Source organism: Phocoena phocoena, chromosome 9 (assembly GCF_963924675.1).
Source record: "Phocoena phocoena chromosome 9, mPhoPho1.1, whole genome shotgun sequence".
Classification (NCBI taxonomy): domain Eukaryota; kingdom Metazoa; phylum Chordata; class Mammalia; order Artiodactyla; family Phocoenidae; genus Phocoena; species Phocoena phocoena.
This window is the reverse complement of record NC_089227.1, coordinates 36,787,923-36,810,673: the sequence shown is the minus strand read 5'-3', so window position 1 is coordinate 36,810,673 and position 22,751 is coordinate 36,787,923. Positions and strand designations below refer to the sequence as shown.

At 38.9% G+C, this 22,751-nt stretch overlaps 1 protein-coding gene across 3 annotated transcripts in view; it reads left to right on the top strand.

Moving 5' to 3' along the window:
• Positions 1-18,648, top strand: part of BZW2 (basic leucine zipper and W2 domains 2) — a 57,505-nt gene extending 38,857 nt beyond the window's left edge. For 2 of the 3 annotated variants that reach the window (XM_065883409.1, XM_065883410.1), the window contains 6 exons: positions 2,745-2,854; positions 7,394-7,564; positions 9,362-9,508; positions 10,639-10,777; positions 17,392-17,514; positions 18,188-18,648. In XM_065883409.1, the coding sequence (XP_065739481.1) occupies positions 2,745-2,854; positions 7,394-7,564; positions 9,362-9,508; positions 10,639-10,777; positions 17,392-17,514; positions 18,188-18,216 (719 nt within the window). In that variant the 3' untranslated portion in view covers positions 18,217-18,648. The remainder of the gene's footprint in view (positions 1-2,744; positions 2,855-7,393; positions 7,565-9,361; positions 9,509-10,638; positions 10,778-17,391; positions 17,515-18,187) is intronic. The other variant, XM_065883411.1, reaches the window with a different exon arrangement.
• The last annotated feature ends 4,103 nt before the right edge of the window (positions 18,649-22,751 follow it).

Below are 22,751 nucleotides of genomic sequence, written 5' to 3'. Positions count from 1 at the left end.
GACAAGATAAAATGTAAATATTAATTACATCAGATTATCCCTAGTGTTTATAACAGAAAATAATTGCCTTTCTGGTTGTATTAAAAACCTAAATGATGTATACAATTTCTTTTGAAATGTATTAAAAAATAAATTATTAGAAGGATAAATGGACAGACCTGATAAAGCAAATGCAGCAAAATATTAACTGTTATAGAATCTAGATGGTGAGTAAATGAGTGTTTATTGTTCAACTTTTCTTATGTTTAAAATTTTTTATGGTAAAATGTTAGAGGGGTAGGAAAGGAGAAGAAAAATACCTTTGTTATGGAAGTGACGTAGTACCTATGTCATTATGGTTTTTCTTTATACTCCAGCATCTCTAGAAACAAAAGTATTAAGCTTCTGCTTCCCAAATAGGAAGGGATTATGAAATTATACCTTTTCCCCAACCTCCCACCCAACAAATGGCTATGGGGAGACCCTCCACTCAGTAGAATCTCAAGTACAAAGAAATTTCTCCAATCCTTCCACCAAGAGCCACTTTTAATGTAAAATGATAGGTTTGAGCCTGGTTTTTAGACTCCTAGTTTCAAGCATGCTTTATTTCTCTTACTTACAATGAGGATTACAAGATCTGTTATCTTTATTTTTATTTAATTAAATAAATTTATATTGTGTTTTATATTGACTTTTGGAACGAATGGTAATGTTAAAAATCCAGGTCAACAAGTTGATAACATAAAATTATCCAGGTCATATCACAGGTGTTATTGTCATAGACAATTTGGGGGGCTTAGTTTCTCTGCTATTCAAAAGAAAAGAATTGGGTAAAGTTGGTGTCTGTATAAATTTTATTATATATATATATATATATATATATATATATATATATATATATATCTCAATTGAATTTGTTTACCAGCAAGTAACTGGAAGGCAGGACTCAAATTTGTATACAAGGGCATTTCTTTTTTTCTTTCTTTCTTTTTTTTTTAATTTTTTTTTTTTGCAGTATAGTTGATTTACAATGTTGTGTTAGTTTCAGATGTATAGCAGAGTGATTCAGTTATACACACACACACACACACACACACACACATACATACATTCTTTTTCAGATTCTTTTCCCTTATAGGTTACTATAAAATATTGAGTATAGTTCACTGTGCTATACAGTATGTCCATGTTTGTTATCTATTTTATATATAGTAGTATGTATATGTTAATTCCAACCTCCTAAGTTATTCCCTCCACCCAGCCCCACCAAGGGCATTTATTTCTTATGTAACAATAAATATAAAAGCAGAGCAGACTTCAGGGTGAACAGCAATATCATTCAGGACTCAGGCATTTTCCCCCATTACCATAGCATCGACTTCATTCCAAGGGTGGACTCCTTAGCCTTTAAAAGAAGTCTGCTAGTCCAGTTATGGCACAGGCTTCTTCATTCAGGTTCAGTGGAAGAGCACTTCTGAACATAGGATAATTTATCTTGCCTTCAGCTGATTGGCTGAAATTGGTCACATGACCCACCCAGTAGTAATTGTTGGGGGATGCTATGGCCAACAACTTAGATCACTAGGCTAATCATTGCAGAAGAAGGTGGTGCCAGGGCTTAGACTAATTAGATGGAAGTCACCTGGCCTGAGCAACATGGGAACTCTCTTAGGAAAGAGGAAAGGAGAATAGACACTGCTTAGACCATCAACGATACTGAAGCCTTCAACTCAGAAAAATCAGTTTAATATTTCAACTACTCCTTAACTCTTCATTGAACAAATGCAACATTAATTTAGAAATCTGGAGTGTTCACAGAAAAGCTATTAGTTATCTGATTATTTATATTGGAAATAAATCTTATTATAAATATGGGTATGTAATTGAGTAGATTCCTGATTAACATAGCTATTTTTTTTTTTTTTTTTTTTTTTGCGGTTCGCGGGCCTCTCACTGTTGTGGGCTCTCCCGCTGTGGAACACAGGCTCCGGATGTGCAGGCTCAGCGGCCATGGCTCACGGGCCCAGCCGCTCCGCGGCATGTGGGATCCTCCCGGACCGGGGCACGAACCCGCGTCCCCTGCATCGGCAGGCAGACCCTCAACCACTGCGCCACCAGGGAAGCCCAACATGGCTATTTTTAAAATCTCTTTTAAAATATCCAGAAAAGATTTCAGCTTAAAACAGCACTGACATTTTCATACCTTAACTCGTGAATATTTTAAAATGCTTTTTACAAAAAGCAAAACTGGGAAGTAAATGATGCATGTTCATCTATAGCTTTATTTATTTATACCGGTCACTATTGATGTTCTTTCACTGGTATTATTTATCAGCAAATTAGTTGACACATTGACATTTCAGTTTTATGGCTTGCGGTTTATTTGGTGTACCTCAGGATCACGGTTAAAAATATGAAATACTGGTGAACCACAGGGTGAAATAGAGGCAAAACACTAGAAGATCCTTGGCTTTGAATCTGGCTTTGACCAAGGTAAAAATAAATAAATTTACAGTTATAACAGGTTGGAATTAGGGAGTCCAACTTTGAAAAGTACTTTAACATTTTTTTTCCCCTTCTTATGAAAATATTTCCTTGAGTAATGAATAGTACAGTGCCTAGAGAGCTTTCCATTTTTCCTTTGTGCCAAATCAAGTCTTTGAGTTATTTAGTCATTTCAGGACGCCTAATGGGAAATGTTGCCTTGTACATCATCACAAGTGGTTTTTGTTATAAAAGGTTTACTCTTTTTTTTTTTTTAACAGGCATTGCAGCCTCATTTGCTGTCAAGCTTTTTAAAGCATGGATGGCAGAAAAAGATGCCAACTCTGTTACCTCCTCTTTGAGAAAAGCCAACTTAGACAAGAGGCTACTTGTAAGTGTTGTTTGGGCAAAGGGTTGTATGTTTCGTGCTTCTGCCTTGGCTCTGTCAATTGTGATGTATGTAATACATAACTGAAATGCCCGAATCTATGTCGAATTGGAACATGGTTCTTTTTATTTCTGTGTTGTTGGCAGATAGAAACTAATTCCAGTTTAATCTTTGTTGCATAAATAAATGGAATGATAAAATTAAAGAGTCATAGGGAGTGCAGAGACTTTCAAATTTAGAAGTTTGTTGACGTGGTGATAACATTTATCAGAATTAACTCTTTTGCAGCTAATAACTATAGAAATGTAAAGTTTTAATATGAAATTTAAAGTCACATCGATCCCACCTAATTAGACATTTGTGATTATCTTGGGTCGTAGGTGAATGACACTGACCTCAAATACACGTTAGTTTGTTAACAAAATAAAAAGTTAAAGAAGATTCCTTGTTTATACTAAGATTCCTTGGAAATACTTAAGATATTTAAGAAAGCTAACAAGTTAATAGTAGTAATTTGAAGCTCCCAGTGTCATGATTGCTTGATTATATTTTTACTTCTCTTTGTATTTTTCAAAGAAAAGAAAAATGTTTTGTCCTCATAATTCCTATCTGCTCCCTATAATTTCTTTCTGCCAGAACCAACAGCTGTGCAGATGACAGAGATTGCTTCAAGTGAAATTGCTTTTAAAATTTTAGGACAAAGTCTAAAATTGCAAGACATGCTTGCCATCTTCTCTTTACCTAGTTACTTATCTGTTTTCTCTTCCATTGTGTTCTGTGCAAGGGTGTTGATTCATGGGATAATTCCAAATCTGGCTCATTGTAAACTCTTGTATTTTCAATGACTCAAAATTCCTTTATCTCTTGAGGTTTACCTAAAATAGCCCTATTTGGGTCTTGGAAGTCTTTAGAATATGATAAAGAAGAAAAATTAAGTCCAGATTCTTGTTAATTTCTGCCACTGATAATACTTTTCATTTAACTTATATATATATATATATTTTTTTTTTTTGTGGTACGCGGGCCTCTCACTGTTGTGGCCTCTCCCGTTGCGGAGTACAGGATCCGGACGCGCAGGCTCAGCGGCCATGGCTCACGGGCCCAGTCGCTCTGCAGCATGTGGGATCTTCCCAGACCGGGGCACGAACCCGTGTCCCCTGCATCGGCAGGCAGACTCTCAACCACTGCGCCACCAGGGAAGCCCTAACTTATATTTATTAAGTGCCTGCTCTGTGCCAGGCACAGTCCTAGAAGCTGTGGAGCCAGTAGAGACAGGACAGAAATGTTTCTTGCCTTCACGGAGCCTACTCTCTACCAATGAAGGGTATATAGAAGTCACAGAAGACAAGTGAATAGGTTGCTGATGTGGGTGGAAGTTCATATGAAGGAATACATTCGTGTCCCTGAGTCTGTGGATTAGCTGTATCTTGGCAAGGCCCCAGCCCTTTCATTCTGGGTCCCAGGCTGAAGGAACAGCTCACATCTGGGCTATTCTGTCCTCATGGCAGAGGACAGGAGCACAGGTGACTGAAGGGAGACATTCCGGTGCTTTAAAAGCTCACCTTCTTTCGTCAAAAGAAGTCACGGAGAAGCCTGGCATGGGGTAGGAAGATTTAGTCCACTCATGGGCTACTTCTCCACCTGTGAAGACAGATACAGCAAGGAGGGTCTTCACTGAATACTTGTTTAAGGGAGAGGGGTGGGGGATGAATTATTAGGAACAAAGATACAATTACAACTTAACCACAAAAGACTCAGTTATTTCTTAAAGCATGGTTCCTTAAGGATGCCAATAGGCAGAGCTTGGTTAACTTAATTAGGTTACTTCATTAAAAAATTTTTAATGTATTTCCTTTTTGAAAAATACATATCATTTAACTGTTCTTACTAGGTTTCTTTGTCTGCATATGTTTTGAACATGAAAAGCATAGGTAGCAGTTTCTACCAGAAACTCCATGAGGACAGGGTGGCTGTGCCTTAGAACCATGCCTGCCTGATATCATGCCCCCATCCCTGGAAAAGGGAGCAATGATCAAGACATTGGCTAGAAACTTTTCTAGGAGCTGAAGATATTGAAAGAAATCAAGCAGGCAACCTGTGCCTTTATGGGGCTTACATTCTGTTTCAGGGGGACAGGCAATAAACTAAATAAACAATTAAAATAATACATGGTATAATAAAAAGTGAAGAGTGCTCCGAGAGAAAAACTAAATAGGGAAGCACTGAGGAGTGTCAGTGTGGTATGAGAAGGCCTCTCTGATAAGGTGACATTTGTGTGAAGAAGCGATCTATTTAGATATCCCCAGGAAGAGTATTCCAGGCAAAGGCAGCAGAAAATGCAGAGGCTCTGAGGCGTGGCATGTTGGGGACAGCAAGAAAGAGAGGGTAATTAGTAAGAGCAAAAATGTAGGAGATCAGGTCAGAGTCATAGCAGGTCCCCTATCATCTAAGAACTCCGGCTTTTATTCTGAGTAAGGTGAGAAGTTTTTTGGAAAAGTCTCTGCAAAACGTGCATAATGTGATTTTGGGGTCTTAACAGGATCTCTCTGGCTGTTGCATTGGGAGCAGATTCAGGAGGAAGGGCAGAAGTAGGGAGACCTTAATCTAGGGATGAGGTGATAAAGGTTTTTACCTGGGTAGGATTTTTTTTTTTTTTTTTTTTGCAGTACACGGTCCTCTCACTGTTGTGGCCTCTCCCGTTGCGGAGCACAGGCTCCGGACGCGCAGGCTCAGCGGCCATGGCTCACGGGCCCAGCCGCTTCGTGGCATGTGGGATCCTCCCGGACCTGGGCACGAACCCGTGTCCCCTGCATCGGCAGGCGGACTCTCAACCACTGCGCCACCAGGGAAGCCCTGGGTAGGATTCTTGTAACAAATGCAAACTATGTTCCAAGTTAGTAAAGGTCATGACATGATTTATACTGATTTTAGCTCAGTTTAATCTGAATAATAATTTTTAAGATGTTATGTATCATTCATAAGGACTGTGGTTATAGTTCATAAAAATAAATAAAAAACCACTAGTAACATGTTTGATGATGTCTTACTCTGAACATAACTTTCCATCAGAATTTGCAGTCAGATTCTCCCTAATTTGAGTATTGAATGCTGGCACGAGTAACAGAGTAATTATTGCCTTTGGGGTCACACAGCTATGCCCTTAAATATTTCTGGCTGCATAATTTGGGTCAAGCTTCTTAGCCTTGTTGAGGCTTAGTTTATTTTTGTAGAAAAATTTCTACTTTTTACAATTATGAGTAAAATGCCCACCACCTCTTGATTCATAGAAGAAACTCAAAATTAAACTAGTTCCCTGCCCCCCAAAATTTGAAAGGCCTCTTGAATGGTAGAATAAATATCAGTGACAACATTTCAGTCAGGTGTGAAATGTTTGCTTTAACATGAATGTGTGTTTGATAGCTGCTCCCACCAACTCTGTTCTGACATTTTGAAACTGATGACTCAACAAGGCAAATTATGGGATGATGGTACAGAGAATATTGAAATTTGAGTCATGACAGAAGCCATCTGGCTATGTCCCTATGCTTGGTGGCAAACTCGTTGCAGATCTTTCTTCTGAGATTTTTATTGAAGCCACGTAGCCATTGGCCATCTATATATGCAAATCTCACCATCATAAAAGTTTGGATCTATTTTATAGACTCTGCAGCAGTGTGAAAAATGTGAGAGCTTTGAAAATTGCCTTCCTTTCTTAGTTGGGTGTTGGCGTCACACAGGGTTAGAACATGACTAAGTGTTCCTGAGACTCTGCCGAGCTGTGTAAGGTGAAATGGAAGTGAGGTGAGAATATGAGAGCAGCCATGGCGTGCTGCTCTTTTAAAAAATTTCCAACAGAATTATGTAATGAACTGAAGAGACAGTAGGGCGGATTTAGATTAGATCTCGCCATGAACTTAATTTCGAGCCACCACCATTAAGAAATACAACAAAAATTCCCTTTAGCTCTGAGCTGTTATTTTAGAATAATAGCAGCATTTTCCTTAATGAAATGCTGAATAGAGGTCCTTGAGATGATAATAGTCAATGTTGTTTTCCTCATATTATCTCAGATCATTTCAGCATTACTAAAACTGGCTTTGGTCTGTTAACTCATAGTTAAGGAAACAGTGTGGTTAATGATTTCAGTTTTTTCTAGTCGGTTTAAAATAATCCCAACGTTATTCAGTGTTATCATCTTATTGGTACTTAATAGCAAATTTAGCTCTGTTTTTGTACGTGCTGCACTTTGATTAAAGTAAAAGAAAAAGTAAATAGCAGTGCCAAATGAGTGCAACTAGTTTATGTAAGTTGTTTAGCATTTTTTATTCTCTTTCTTTGTCAAATTGCCTAATTTTGGAAGGTACCTTAGCAGATGCTCAAGAAATATATCCGAGATTTATTCTTTTGAAAAACTCATCCTTCTTCTTTTCTTCCAAATATGAGATATTCTAAGTGTTCTCTTAATATGAAAATGTTGTTCTTTACGCTTGCTGAAATGTGAATGGCATGTTGTATAACAGTCTCTCTTCTTTTCTCTCCCAGGAGCTCTTTCCAGTTAACAGACAGAGCGTGGATCATTTTGCTCAGTACTTCACTGACGCAGGTCTTAAGGAGCTCTCTGACTTCCTCCGAGTCCAGCAGTCCCTGGGCACCAGGAAGGAGCTGCAGAAGGAGCTCCAGGAGCGTCTTTCTCAGGAATGCCCGATCAAGGAGGTGGGGACCATGGACTGACATCACTGCAAACCCGTTCAGCGAGAGGGATGACGTAGCCTGTGCAGCACGAGCTTGACCTCCCTTTAGGAGACCTCCCTTTGTTTATTGCTATGAACTCGAGGCCCTTTTCATACCATTTAAGTGAGCTCGCTTTCAAAGTATTGATTCAGACTCCTCCAGGATGTTCCAGAAAATAATGAGTGTTTCCACACAAGTGCCTTATTTACCACGTTGCTATGGTTGTCAAAATGTTTCATCTGTTGAATAGATTTACTCTCCACTAGCAGTATACCTCGATTTATGGTGGTTTTCCCATTTTATTGCAGATTACATAATATGGTTAAGTATTGGGTTAATATACATAGGTTTTAATTTTAAGACAAAAAAGGGGTGATTTTGCAGTCATATCATGGGTAAAGACCAGTTGGACCAGTGACTCATTGGATCCCACTCATAATAGTCACGTATTCACATAACATAAATACTACCTTTTTGTATAGCTATCTTTCATACAGCTATGATTGTATCTTTTTTTTTTTTAAGTCCTGCCTGAAGAAAACTTCCTATTTGAACTTTAAAAACTTTTACATGATAATTCAAAAATTGCATAAAGAGTCCTTTCCTTTTGCCACTTACTCCCAAGTCCCAAATCCTCACTATCCTGCGTGCTCACAGCCTTGCAAGATACCTTTTGCGGTTTAAGGCTGGAGAATTCCAGACTGATGCTGTCCAGCAGGTGGAGGTGTTGGTCCTAAGTCTCATGGCATTAAGGTCAGCAATATATTCAGTAATCTTTCTCCAAGCAAAGAACTTGAACATGATTTAACATGGGGGAAAAAAAGCAAACCAAATAACACTGCGATACCTTTAGGTGCAGAGATGCCACCTTTCTTTGCAGCTGGGGGACGAGGACTTCCCAGTTCCTTCGGTTCTCAAAGGGTGCTTAACCCACAGCTGACCCCTCTGTACCCCAGGCCAGCAGGAAAGAAAGCAACGTATTTTCATTAAAAAAAAAGGAAGGGAGAAAAATAGCTGTACTACTCACAAAGTAGTACACGTGAGATATATTGACATTATGGTGTTTAATCACTTCTGAGGCCCTCACCTCTATTTGTGATTCTATTCAAAAGGAGAAAGATTTTTCCAAACAAGTTTAACATAAGATACACTGTTAGGCAGATTTTATTCCATACGATCAGGTTTTAGGATACATTTGCACATTTAAAAGTAATTCTGAAGGGAAAATAGCCTGCTGAGGGTTGCTGCTTTGATATGTATCATATGTAAAGTCTTTGCACTTCACAGTTTATTTACATGAGGCACGAGGATCATCAAAAGCGATAATTAAAGAATGAATTGCAGAGAATGCCTTGTACAAGCCCAAGACATTTTTCAAGAGGTTTAAAGTTAAGGATTGGAAGTAAAAATTCACAGCTCTGTTGCCTTCTTCAAACCCCAGAAAGTCACACTGGCTTAAATAATCTTGGCCCTGCTTTACTCAAAGGGGTTCCTACCTGTAAGAGAATAGCCCCTAAGAAACCACGATTCTCTTTTTTTATTTTCTATTATCCAGCACCTCCTGGCCAGAGATAAGCCTATTAATTTGGGGACTAAAAATAAATCTGCTTTGAGAACAAATCATTGTGTTTTTCCTGCCTCTCGTAACTGGAGAGTATATGCCAGGAAGGGAGGAGCTGAGCAGAATATTTGCCCCTAACCTTTTACTGATTGGGCACAGTGAGAGGGGAACTCCCCATCTGTCTGTTACTCTCTGACTCCTTTTTTTGTGAAATTTAGGTGGTGCTCTATGTTAAAGAAGAAATGAAGAGGAATGATCTTCCAGAAACAGCAGTGATTGGACTGCTGTGGACCTGTATAATGAACGCTGTGGAATGGAACAAGAAGGAAGAGCTCGTCGCCGAGCAAGCCCTCAAGCATCTGAAGGTACTGGGTCCCAACAAGGCACAGTCTTGGCTGCAGGCCAACTGCAGCTCTTAACAATGTGATATAGATGGGTTCTAATCATAATTCGTTCACACTCAGTCCAAACACGTGCTTCCTAGTGTTTTTCTTTTCAAATTTGCCACTACCTAAAATGTTTCAGATGTAAGAGCTTATGAAATACCTAAGGGTAAGTTCTTACTAAAAACAATGTCAGAAAATCCACAGAATAGTCATATATTCAATATTTAAAGGGAAATATAGTCGAACTATTGGTTCTCCTTCTACATGATAAAAATTCTTAATGAGTATTTTTTAAGTAAACTACAAGCTGACATTAGAATTTGAAAACTGAGTGGTGGAAGAAATCAACCGATTGTGTAAATTATATATTTTTGTGGGGAGATACATGTTTTTGCTTTTATTGTCCTCTCCCTATAAAAGTGTCTTAAGACAAGTGGAAGACTTAGAGCCTGCCTTCAGAGTTTACACTTGAATTGGGAAATCAACAGGTACCTAGTTTAAACTAGGTAGGATGTAAATTCAGATAACTCTCAGTATTTAGGAAGACAGAGCAGTGAGTAGCCTATGCAGGTTAAGTTGACCAGGGAAGGCTCAGAGGAGTTAAGTTTTGAGCTGAGTAGGTCTTAGAGAAAACAATAGCCAAACATCAACAACTGGAAGCCAAGGTCATTTGGGACGAAGGGAACAGTATGAACAAACCCATAAAGATGACATGTGGGGGGTCGGATGTTTAGGAAGGAGACGCCCACTCTTCCAGTGGCAGAGCCACACTTCAGTGATGGAGGGGTCACAGCAGCCCTGGGAGCCTTTGGAACTTAGGAACTCTGTCTTGTTTTCACAGGACCCAATTAGACAGACACAGTAGCATAGCAGTTATCTTTAATATAGTCAGAATTTCATATTTGGTTTCTTTTAGTGGGTACAGTGAGAGAAATCTGATAAGGTGCAGGGGTAAAAAATTCATTTTGATTGGTCACAATATTAGAATAAGATAATCCTCAAAGTGAAGATTTCCTAAGCAAACCTCCAGATTATTGTTACGATTCAAGTGGTGTCAGCCCTGCACCTCTCACGAGAGTAAATGGTTTTACTCCCCACTTCTGTTCCAGCAATACGCTCCACTCCTGGCTGTGTTCAGCTCCCAAGGCCAGTCAGAGCTGATCCTCCTCCAGAAGGTGCAAGAGTACTGTTATGACAACATCCATTTCATGAAAGCCTTTCAGAAGATCGTGGTTCTTTTTTATAAAGGTGTGTATCTATGTCGTCCTGCCACTGTGTTTCTATGTTTTGTTGAAGCTTTTCGAGGGACAGAGTAGGGGGTGAGGCGAGGGGGATATACGTTAATGATAGTCTTTGAGTTTTAGTCATGCAGCCGTATTATGTAGAGAGAGAAGATTGCAAACACCGTAGACATGCGTGGCCTCAGGAACCAGCCTGATTAGGCCCCTGTATACTTGTCACTGGTGGAAATTGCTAGAAGACTGGTGATGAACTAATAATTTTGGTGGGGGGGGATGGTGAAAAAGACTGTAATTACAAAGAATAAGGTCTGTTTTTGCATTGTAAGGATTAGCTATAACAACGGTGATTACCAAATGGTTACATATAGTATGTTCGTGCCTTTTCAGATGCCATAAAGCTGACTTTAAAATTACTGAAATAACTAGCTTTTCACTTTGCATTTTAGTTATTTGGCCCAGCCATTCTCCTGTTTTCCAAGGAAATGGCTATTTTTAGAACTTCACATTTACTGTCTTGTTATTGTATTTATAAGGATTAGGTTGCCATGACAACTGGCACAGCCAGTTTATTAAAAATGAATGCTGTTAGGGTTTTAACTGATCTCAATCTCTATACCTATAGTATATGAAGAAAATGATCCTGGACTCTTCTTTGGTCTAGGTGTTTGTAGTTTTATGAGGCGGGGGGGAAAGGAACACTTAAGAAACGAGACGTTTTGAACATTATAATGTTAATTAGAAGTTACTGCTATCTTAAATGGCATAACACAGAAAAGGCTAAAGTATAAATTAATACCAACCAAGTGTTTCTTTTCTTTTTGATGTGTTCTTAAATTTGTCTATCTTGAATGACAAGTTGGGCATTTGGAATGTAAAAATTTTACATTACTGATTACTAGCTATTTTTAAAACGTTTAATAGCATTTCACAAAGAGTTTTAACTGGCGGTCCAGATTCTTCAAATGCATACGTCTTGCCCACAAGGGTTTGGGTGTCTCAGCACTAAGGTATTTGGCACAATTTCCATATCAGTGGGAGACTGTGATGACTGCCAAGTCCCATTTGAAATTCAGTAATAGGTGTTTTTCTGTGGCCAGATCTGAATTGGCCCTCTTGGATGTGGTCATGAGATAGCAATGTCCTAAAACTAGGGCTTAAATGATACCCAGGGTCATGAGATAGCAATGTCTTAAGTCTAGGTGATCCATCAGAACCAAACCTGCAGGTTCTATGGCCAACCCACCTGTGGTACCCAGGAGCCGAGAAAGAGGAGCAGCCCCCCACAGCCAGTGGCCATTCTGTCCACACTGGCCACACCTGGCCCCATGTTAAACTGGTAGAGAGGCCTGTGAGATAGGTTTCACATTTGCTTCATGAGTGGTCAATATTTTCCACTACAGAAAAGCAAATTGTTTATAAACTAGCTGCCTAAACACATCATTTCCTTTCTTGTTGTCTAATAGCCAACCCAACCAAACAGTGTCTCTTACCAAATCCTTGTTTTTTGGGGTTTTTTTGCAGTACGCGGGCCTCTCACTGTTGTGGCCTCTCCCGTTGTGGAGCACAGGCTCCGGATGCGCAGGCTCAGCGGCCATGGCTCACGGGCCCAGCCGCTCCGCGGCATGTGGGATCTTCCCGGACCGGGGCACAAACCCGTGTCCGCTGCATCGGAAGGCGGACTCTCAACCACTGTGCCACCAGGGAAGCCCTAAATCCTTGTTTTTAATTTATTTTTTTTTTTTTTTTTGCGGTACGTGGGCCTCTCACTGTTGTGGCCTCTCCCGTTGCGGAGCACAGGCTCCAGATGCTCAGCGGCCATGGCTCACGGGCCCAGCCGCTCCGCGGCATGTGGGATCCTCCCGGACCGGGGCACGATCCTGTGTCCCCTGCATCGGCAGGTGGACTCTCAACCACTGCGCCACCAGGGAAGCCCTAAATCCTTGTTTTTAACTGAGATGTAGTTGTTTGAGCCTCGTCTGCAGCAATACCTCATTTCATTATTATACTTAATTCAAAACAACAAAAAATAAACTACTTTTTATCAGTAAAGGCATTTAAGTGGCATATAAACTATCAAAATCCTATTCTTCAAATTTCTCATTTTAACCATTAATGAATGCCAACATCCTTCCCCATTAAACTTTTTATAACAACTACGAACAGCTAGCAAAACTGATTGCTTTATTTCCTATTCTTCAGCCCCAAATGCTAAGGAACAGTGACCTGAAATTATAAAATAACCAAGCAGTGGGCCCTGAGAAGTAAAAAGAAGAGGCATTAGCTCTTCCTTAGGCCATTGATTAACTAGGTAGTCAGCTTTTTTAAATAGATTGTTTCAGTTAGTAAGGTCTGTGGCAAGTACGAGCAGGCCCAAGGGAACACAGGGGGATAAGTGTCATTAACAGTTTTATTCTGGCTCAGTTATTTGGAAATGAAATCAGGAAGCTTTTACAAATGGAAACCTAAACTATATCACTGAAAAGTTAAAACTAAATGTCATTTCCTAGGTAATTTCATAATTTTCCACAAAATTATACATACAGGCTGCTTTTTTTTTAGTAAAATAATTGCTCTTGAGAACATGGAATCCCCAAGGAATGATTGTTCCATACTACTATTAGGAGAGTTACTGTGTTTACCTTCCTTTTTGAATAGTAGCTTTTACTTTGACCTTATTTCATCCAACAAACACTTGTGCACCTGGAGACATATATTTCATTTGTTTTTATGAGGATTTGGGTGCCCTTGTTGTGTATTTCATATGCCTAGGAAGGCTTGAGGACAGCATGTATTAAAGCACTCCTTTCCCAGTGCTCGTGTACACGTGACTCACCTGGAGCGCTTGTTAAAACAGATTCCCCAGGGATTCTGATTCAGTGGGTACAGCACTGGGCCCGCAAATGTGCGTTTTAACAGATTTCCAGGTGATGCTGTGACTGTTCATCCGGGACCACTGGTCTAAAGGGTATCGGATGTGAGAAGTGACAAATCCCATGAACCATGGTAACATGGTTAAGATTATACTTATCATTAATTCCATACACACATATACATTTTACAAATATCAAATAGTGTCTTTGTTTCTTTTATCTAGTGATGTGGATCCCTTGACATTTTGCTTTCAAGCAGGTTTTCAAAAATGTAATGGAAATCATTTCTTCTTTCCCATTTTAAGTCTCTATTACATACACCCACCTTACTGTATTTCCAGAACTTGAGGATAACAGAAACATGAGGGTATGATTCCTCATGTCCCCTTTGAAAACCTAATTACTTAAATGAATGATATTATTAAAGTATTTTTAGATGTTTTATATAAAAAACAGTGGAATAAAAGTGAATAAACTTTAAATAATAATGCTTTTCGGCAATGAAAGGAGAAAGTGGTGATTGGTCACTCAGTGAAGATTTACTTTTTGTACTAAAATCTAGATTTTTATATTTCTAAGGCAGTAGGAAAAATAGTAAATTCATCACTACTTTTTAAATATCACATTATTCACTTTCTAAAATAATTTTCTTTCTTCCTGAAGCTAAGTACCATAGTCTCAGCATGCAGGTCTGAAAAATATATAACTACCTTCTCAGGTACCATTAGTATCTCTATCATGGCTTTTATTGTTTGCAGATATTTCTTAGGTTAAATTCTGTTCCTCACGCACATTTTTCTAAAAGAAGTTTCTTATTCTTGTTCTAAAAAAAAAGGTTATTTGCCTTCTCACCATATAGTGCCAACTTTCTTAAGGTAAATTATTTTTGACTTGTGTCCCTATGTGCCACTGCTAATAAAAAGTACTGAATTTTCTAAGTTCCAAGTGACACAGTTTTCAACTTAAATATTTAAATAACTAACGTTACCTAAAACTTTGCAGTTCTCAAACCACTTTTACAATATTGTCTCTTTGACCCTCATGAAAACCCAAATTTTGAATTATAACTCTACACATTGAGACATATTTAGTTTTTTCTCATCATCGATTTGTACATTATACATTTATTGAATGCAAACTAGATGGCAAGTCTTATGTTGTTAAATGCTGGGAATGAGATGCTGAACAAAATAGCACTTGACTTCCTAGATTTCAGAGTGTAGAAGAAAATCAAGGATCATAAATCACCCTGTCGGTGGCTAAAATAAGGCTCGTACAGATAGATGCTGATGAAGAGTGAAAGGATGTTAAAGGAGGGGCCCCTAACTCAGAGCTGAAGCTAACTTGGAGAAAGAAAAAGGAAGGCTCTCAAGGGACACAAGTATTTCACCAGAGATGATGAAGAAGTTGGCCACATTGAGGGGAGAGAAGTGTACTGTAATGTGAGGGGGTTCTGTGCAATTGTAGAATGTCTTCCTTTCTTGCTGTACTTTTACTGATCCTCCGTATTCCTAGTATGCATTTTGGGAGATCCCAACACTTTGTCATCTTCATCTCCCAGTTATAATGAACTCCTCTCCCTACTTTTCCTTAGTGGGAAAAAAAAGTTCTCTCTCTTCTTCATTTGTCAAGGAGTTCCTTCCTTTTTAGATGAGACTTTTCCCTACACAAAAGTTGACTTTCTTTTTGGTGTTCGTGCTTTGCCGCAAAGTCGCCCTGTGTAGGTGCTTATGTCCCTTCTTTATTATTTTATTCCCCTGGGACTAGAAATTTGGTCTTGCAGCAGGTGTTTATTACTAAATTAGCTTCTTCTAAGAACTCAGCTCTGCACAGTTTGTCTGATTTTCAATGGATGAGACATCCTATAAGTTTCACCTGTCATGTACTGTCCTTTTCACAAGCACAGTCACTGACAAGGATTCTAGTGGTTGCATGGCCTCTTTCGGCCTCTGCGGGGCAATAAAACTCTCAACCTTCAGAGAATGAGCTCTCAGCCTTCAGAAGGAAAACCTGAGACAAAGAGTATCGCTAAACTACACTCTCCGTTGCCTTTCCAACCTGTACATTGTGTCATAACACGATTCATTAAGGCGAGGAGAAAAAAGAGAATTTCTCTTTACATGTTTAATTCTATGTTTTGTTTTATAACATTAACAATAGCAGTTATATAGTACATGCATATAATTTATAAAACAAAAAATACACATATGTTGTGTGTACACACTCAAAATTGTCTTACTGATAGGGGAGCGTGATCAAAACAGTTTGGAAATTATTGGTCTAAATCACAGGCATTTTAAAGATGTGATAAAAACAAATTATATAAAAGGGACTTTAAAAATCCATGTTTGAGCTAATTAGCATTCCTGAAAGGTTTCTGCAAAGCCATCTTACCCAGTAACAGGTCACTTCCTTGAGCTGTAAAGCATCTGCTCCTCATTGGTATGAAAACTGGACTTTGATGGCAAGAGGTAGGAGAATTCTTTCATCATTGTGAGTGGGGAGTGTGGAGCTGGAAGCACGAGAAACTAAAAGACTAGAAGCTAAGAGTAATTCCTTAGGGCTCCTGGTTATAATTTTTATGTCTAGTCCTTATATATGAATAAATCTAGACTTCCTTCTTCCTTTGCAAAATGTAGTGTATTTAATGACCAAAATAAAACAAACTTTATATTTTCTAAAACCAGTCATGTGCATTTTTAGTCAATTTCACCTCTTCAGTTGAATCCAAGAGCCAATTATTAATTTTAAAAAAACAAAGTTTTTGTTATGAAAAGATCACTGAGGTTTTGAATGAAACCAGTATCAAATCATTTCTCTTGTTTTCATAAGTTAAAGGTATATTTTAACTGCAAAAACATCATTAGAATGATTTATCAGCATTTGCAATGGATTGGGAAGGCGTTGGGGACGATAATAAATCCTTTTTATCTGTTTTCCATCTCATTTCCCACACAAGGATCCCAAAAGATAACCCATTAGAACATTGGCAAAGTCTGTAGGCTATTTTTTTCATATTCCCCTTTCTATTCTTAACATTAAATATTCTAAATTAATGGTAACTTGAGGGTATCAAGGAATATTTGTGGAATTTAGAGTTCTAGGTAATAGTTAATAGATAACACTTTTTGTTTCTCTCCTAACAGTGTACAAGGAAAACATTACTCATGTGATTTAGATATTGTGCTGTGGGGAAGTAAATTTAGGACTTAGCGATAGAGTAATGTAGAACTTTGGATTATGTGTGTATTGGTCCCATGGTACACCCAGGAAGCTCATCATTATATTTAATTATTAACATTATTATTGCATCCTGTCTGCATTTTTTTTCATTTGCTTTCTTTTCCTCCTAAAGTAAATCCCCTTAAAAGACCAGTCATTTGTGGTTGCTGCTTAATCAAGATGTGTTTGCAGTTGGTGGCAGGACACAGAGTGTTCTGAAAGGCTGGAATTGATGATTCATTGGCAAAATTACAAAATAACCTAGTTTCCTGCCACCAAATTAGCACTGTGAGATTTTCAAGTCCCAGTCCCATCACCATCACTCCCCTAACTACTAAAATACACAGGGCACTGCGCTGTATGGAAATAAGCTTGGTTCTTGTCTTCTGATAAGTTTCAATACGAATTTCTTTTATAAAAGAGCTTTAATATTTGACGTGATTGCTTCCTATTAAACTATAAGACATGAAGTTGCTTTAAAACATGACATGTATGTAGTAGCTTTGAAACCTTTGATTTGAAATTGCAGCTGATGTGCTGAGTGAAGAAGCGATATTGAAATGGTACAAAGAAGCACATGTTGCCAAAGGCAAAAGTGTTTTTCTTGACCAGATGAAGAAATTTGTTGAGTGGTTACAAAACGCAGAAGAAGGTATGATTCCATTTAACAACTCTGGTGACCATTTAGCCAATCCTTTCTCACTGTAATTCAAAATAGCTCCCCCCTCCACAGATTTTTCTTGCCTTCCTAAAACTAGAGTTCTGAGGTGTGTTCCACAGCAGACATTTTGTCCACCTCTTAGCCTTCCTTTCTGAATCAAGGCAATGAAAAATTCTGCAAGATAAACAAAACAAAACCAAAACCTCTTAAATTATTCCTAATTTAAGGGACAGAGAGGAATCAACAGCTGTGAAAGGAAAAAAAATACATTGGCTTAATCACTTTTATGGGATTATATCGATTTTTATGGCACCTTTACCAGTTGACTGGTATTTAAAATGGCAATACAAGTTGGAAGAACAATAATGATGAGACTTAATCCAACTAAGCATGAAAAGATGCAGATCCAGAAAAATATAAATAGTTTTAGTCACCAATAATATTTCTGAGCATGTTGCATTTTTAGAAAGGTAATTTCGTTTAAAGGCAAAAAGGAGCAAAAGTTCGCTGCCTGCCCTCATATATGACTCTCTTACCTAGTAAATGGATGCCTAGGCGAAATGTCTTTTTTAGTGGGGGAGGGAGATAGAGTAGAAATTCTTTCATGGCCTTATTTAAAGGTGTCTCAGAAGAAATGACCTGACTTTTCTTTCTTCTCTCCTAGAATCTGAATCTGAAGGTGAAGAAAATTAGACAGCTCAAGAAGCACAATACCTAGGTCACCACACAACACTCTTACTGGGAATGCTGAACCATTTGAGGAGAGAAACTTGGCTTCTGTTTTCACAAAGGAAAAAAAAAAATAGGATAGGCTTCCCTTGTGCAGAGGGGGAAATGGTTTTTGTTTTTGTTTTGTTTTTAAATGGAGCCCTGAGGCATCAGCTATTATACTTGGGACTCTACCTCTCACTCACTATATGCTAACTTAAAGCCATTCAACAGGGAGTCCAGTAGGTGTCTGAAATTAAATACTCCACAGACTCCTCTTTTTTAGCTGTATTTTTCAGGTACTGTGTGGTGAATGCCCCACTGGTGTCTATTACAGGGCCACTTTGGTAGTTGTGTATCTGCTCGTGTATGTGATTTGACAAACAGTTTTTTAAAATAAATGGCTTTTTAAAAATCTGGGCTTATATTTTCAGAGATTTTATTTCTTTACTGTCCTGACTTCTTACACAGATGACATTTCAGTGTTAGGCTTTTTTTTCCCATCCAAAATGCTGAATTGTTCTTGTCTATGAAAACACTTCTGTTCCTTTTGTCATCATAAGTAATACACTTCACTTATCTTTGTAGTGAAATAGAAATCAACCCCAAAATACAGGCAGATAGCAGTAATACCAAGAAGTGATTTTTTTTTTTTTGGGTGGTATGCGGGCCTCTCACTGTTGTGGCCTCTCCTGTTGCGGAGCACAGGCTCCGGACGTGCAGGCTCAGCGGCCATGGCTCACGGGCCCAGCTGCTCTGCGGCATGTGGGATCTTCCCGGACCTGGGCACGAACCCATGTCCCCTGCATCAGCAGGTGGACTCTCAACCACTGCGCCACCAGGGAAGCCCTAGAAGTGATATTATTAATAATAATTATTATGTATATGTGAGAATGTCATTTTCATTACACAGGAAATAATAAGGACAGAATAACTGCAGCCAAGAATGACTGGAAGTCATAGGATAAAGAACTTTAAAAGTATTAACTTGGACTTCCCTGGTGGCGCAGTAGTTGAGAGTCCGCCCGCCGATGCAGGGGACACGGGTTCGTGCCCCGGTCTGGGAGGATCCCACATGCCGCGGAGCGGCTGGGCCCGTGAGCCATGGCCGCTGAGCCTGTGCGAACAGAGCGTGTGCTCCGCAACGGGAGAGGCCACAACAGTGAGAGGGGCTCGCATACCACAAAAAAAAAAAGAAAAAAATATTAACTCATCTACTGCAATATAGTACACTGCCCTGGAGATGAAAACCACGTGGTACTAAACAAAGACAATTCTAGAATGCATTGCCTTTATAGCATAGTCCCTTGAGAGAAAAGCAGGAAACCGAAGGGAGGGGTATCTGATTTCTTCCAGTCCGTCAGTTCATGGCAAGCCTCCATCATCTACCTATCCTTCCACCTATCTAAAAATTAGAACTATGAAGTTAAACGGTAGTCACGTTATAGAGTGCATATGTAATGTGTTTATTTGAAGTGAAAAAAATGAATCATTTTCATTGAAAACAAAGTTGGCAAACTAATTTGACAAGTGCTGACTACCAATTGGGATACGTGACAGGCACACTCTGTAAAGTAAGTTCAATCTTCATCTCCGATGTTTTGACGAATATATTTAAAGATAAAATAATGCAAATTACATTCAATTTGTAATAAAAATTTTAGATGTCAACTTTTATGTATTTTATATTTAATTTTATGGCAGTACGTCCCCCTACATTTTAGGGGATCGTGTGTAAAGCATGCGAAGGGCACTGCAGTAGAGGATAATTTCCAAAGGGTCCACACTAAGACCTAGAAAAGCAGAGTTGTCCAAGGTCTTAGAGTTAGTGACCAAGATGGAACTAAAAGTCCCACTTTTGAGTCCCACGCCTTTGCTCTCTTTTTCCTATATTCTGCTGTCAAGTTATTCATGAGAATGTAAGTTTCTACAGTTCAAAAATTTTTTCAACTAGCACTTCTATCGAATAAACATCTGAGAAATCAATTTTGTAGCCTATAAACTATAGGAGTTGTAGAATACTAATACTTATCTCTTCTAGCGCATAATATTTTCCCCAAACGAACTTAAGGTAGTGATTTTCAGGTAAGCAAGCATCTGGGGAGAGGGAGGATGCTTATCAGCAAGAACTTAATAACAAATCATTCAACCAAAGCCCTTTCTTTCTCTGAAAGACGTGTCTCTTTTTCTTTTTAAAAATAAAACTTGTCCTAATTATAAAAGTAATTACATTAGTTATCTATCGCTACACAACAGATTATCGCCGCATTTAGCAGCTTTAAACAACAGATATTTATCCTATCCGTTTCTGTGGTCCGGATCTAGGAGCTGCTTAGCTGGGTGGCTTCCAGCTCGGCCTCTGCTGAGGTTGCGGTCAAACTATTGGTTGGGAGTGCAGTCCTCTGAAGGCTGTAGCATCTGCTTCCAAGCTGACAGCGGTTGTATGATCAGGCCACTCAAGATGCCTGCTCTCTTGCTCTGGCTACATCCCCTGCTCAATCAGTCCCTGCCTCACGTGACTGACCTTCCCTCCTAATCATAGTGTCTAATCAGTAAATGCCTACTTGACCCTGGCCCCAGGTGGTGATTATTCTGATCTTTAGATCAGAGCCCTACTAAGATAGTTTGAAAGGGGCGTGCCCCTCAGTTGGTTTCCCTGGTAACCAATGAGCCCACCTGATATCAATTCCCTCTATAACTGGTAACCTCCCTGTCCCCGTGGTACCGAAGACTGCTGCCGCGTCTCACCCTGGTGTCCTGTCTGCCGTGTGCCGCATCCTGTGGCATGTCACTCCAGGACTTTGCTTCAGACACGTAAGATCCCCCATCCATTAAACCATTAATGTCCCTGTTGCTGCCTCGGGGCTCTTTCTTTGGTCTTGAGGCTGGGGGAGTACAGGGCTTGCCAGCCTGTGGGGTGTAGCCCAGCAGCAGTGGTTGGTGGACCTCAGTTCCTCACTGACTTTTAGCCAGAGACTTGAGTTCCTTACCACAGTGTCCTCTCCTTAGGCTGCCTGAGAGTCTTCATGGCCTAACAGCTGGTTTTCCCCAGAATGAGTGGTCTGAGAAAGGGAGCCCTGGGAGGAAGCCATCTTTAATAACCTAGTATTTGAAATGACCTCCCATACATCCCATCTACACATTCTTTGGGTTACACAGACCAACCCTGGTACAATGTGGAAGGCATCTGCCTGAGGTGGACTACCAGGCAGTGGGGAGAATTGAGGGCCATCTTGGAGGCTGGCTACCACAGTATTACGAATCTACATGCTAAAATAATTCCTGGCTAGGTTAAAACTGTATGTTAACCATATTGTTTTTCATCTGGATAGATTAAAACTAATGTTAAAACAATGAAAGCACAAAAGACAATTTGGAAATATCTTTATAACTGAGGCCTGGGAAAACCATGACACAAAAGCCAAAAAAATCTGATTATAAAACGTTAACACTTTTTCTCTGTATTGAAAGATATGCATAAGTCTTGGGCAGGGATGGGAGAAGGAAAGGGGAAGGAGAGTTTTTTTCTTTTTAATCTATATACTTGGATTTCTTTAGAAAGAGCATGCAATATCTTTATAATTTAAAAACTAATACATGTTTATTTTGGAAAATATAGGAAAGCTTTTGGAAGAAACTAAACATCACATAGTATTCTGCCACAGAAATGAGAACTTCTAATGTTTTTATATTTTTACAAATATGGTTTTGCTTAATTCTTTAAAAAATTAAGTCCATTCTGTACCAGTTCTTTTATTCTGCTCTTTATTAAGTGGTACTTGGTACTACATCAATAACTGTCCTTCAAATACATGATTTTAAAATATATATAATTGGTATGGACGGGGCATAATGACTCTATGTTCAATATAAGGTATTATATAAATTTTTGCTTTTAAAAATAGCCATTTAAAAGATTCTTACATAAGTCTTTGTTCATCTTACGGTTATTCAGAAAAAAATAGAAATGGAATTTGGGTCAAGGGATTTAAATAATGTTAACACAACGTGGTCTTATTTTCTGAATTTGCAGTTTATACATGTGAAGGTATTTAACTCCCAGGCAATATCATTTCAATAAGAAATTGAAAAATTATCTGTTAACCTCTAAAAATATGAAAGTTTTAAGATTCTGGAATTCAGGTCCAATTAGTAAAATTCTAGAAGTGGGGAACTGAAAATATTTCATTGTCAAGCCAAGCAAAGCAGCAGTCTGGAAGCACATCAGGTCCTGCATGGTTATAGACTCATGCGGTTTGAGCCACAGTGGTGTCCCCGACTCAGTTGGTTCAGCGTGTCTGACCTCAACTTCTCCCCGCTGATAGCAGCTATTTCTTAACACTGTCTTTCTGAAAAATGATAGGCTTCAATGTTCCTCCTGATAGATGCCTTTAAACTGCCATGGCCCTCTACTTGTGGAATAGATGGAAATAAAATATTTCTTCCGTGAAAACGTTAGAGCGAATCTTGGCGTCCTTAAAGTCTCTACACCTTGATTTTGTGTGTTTCAACTATTTATT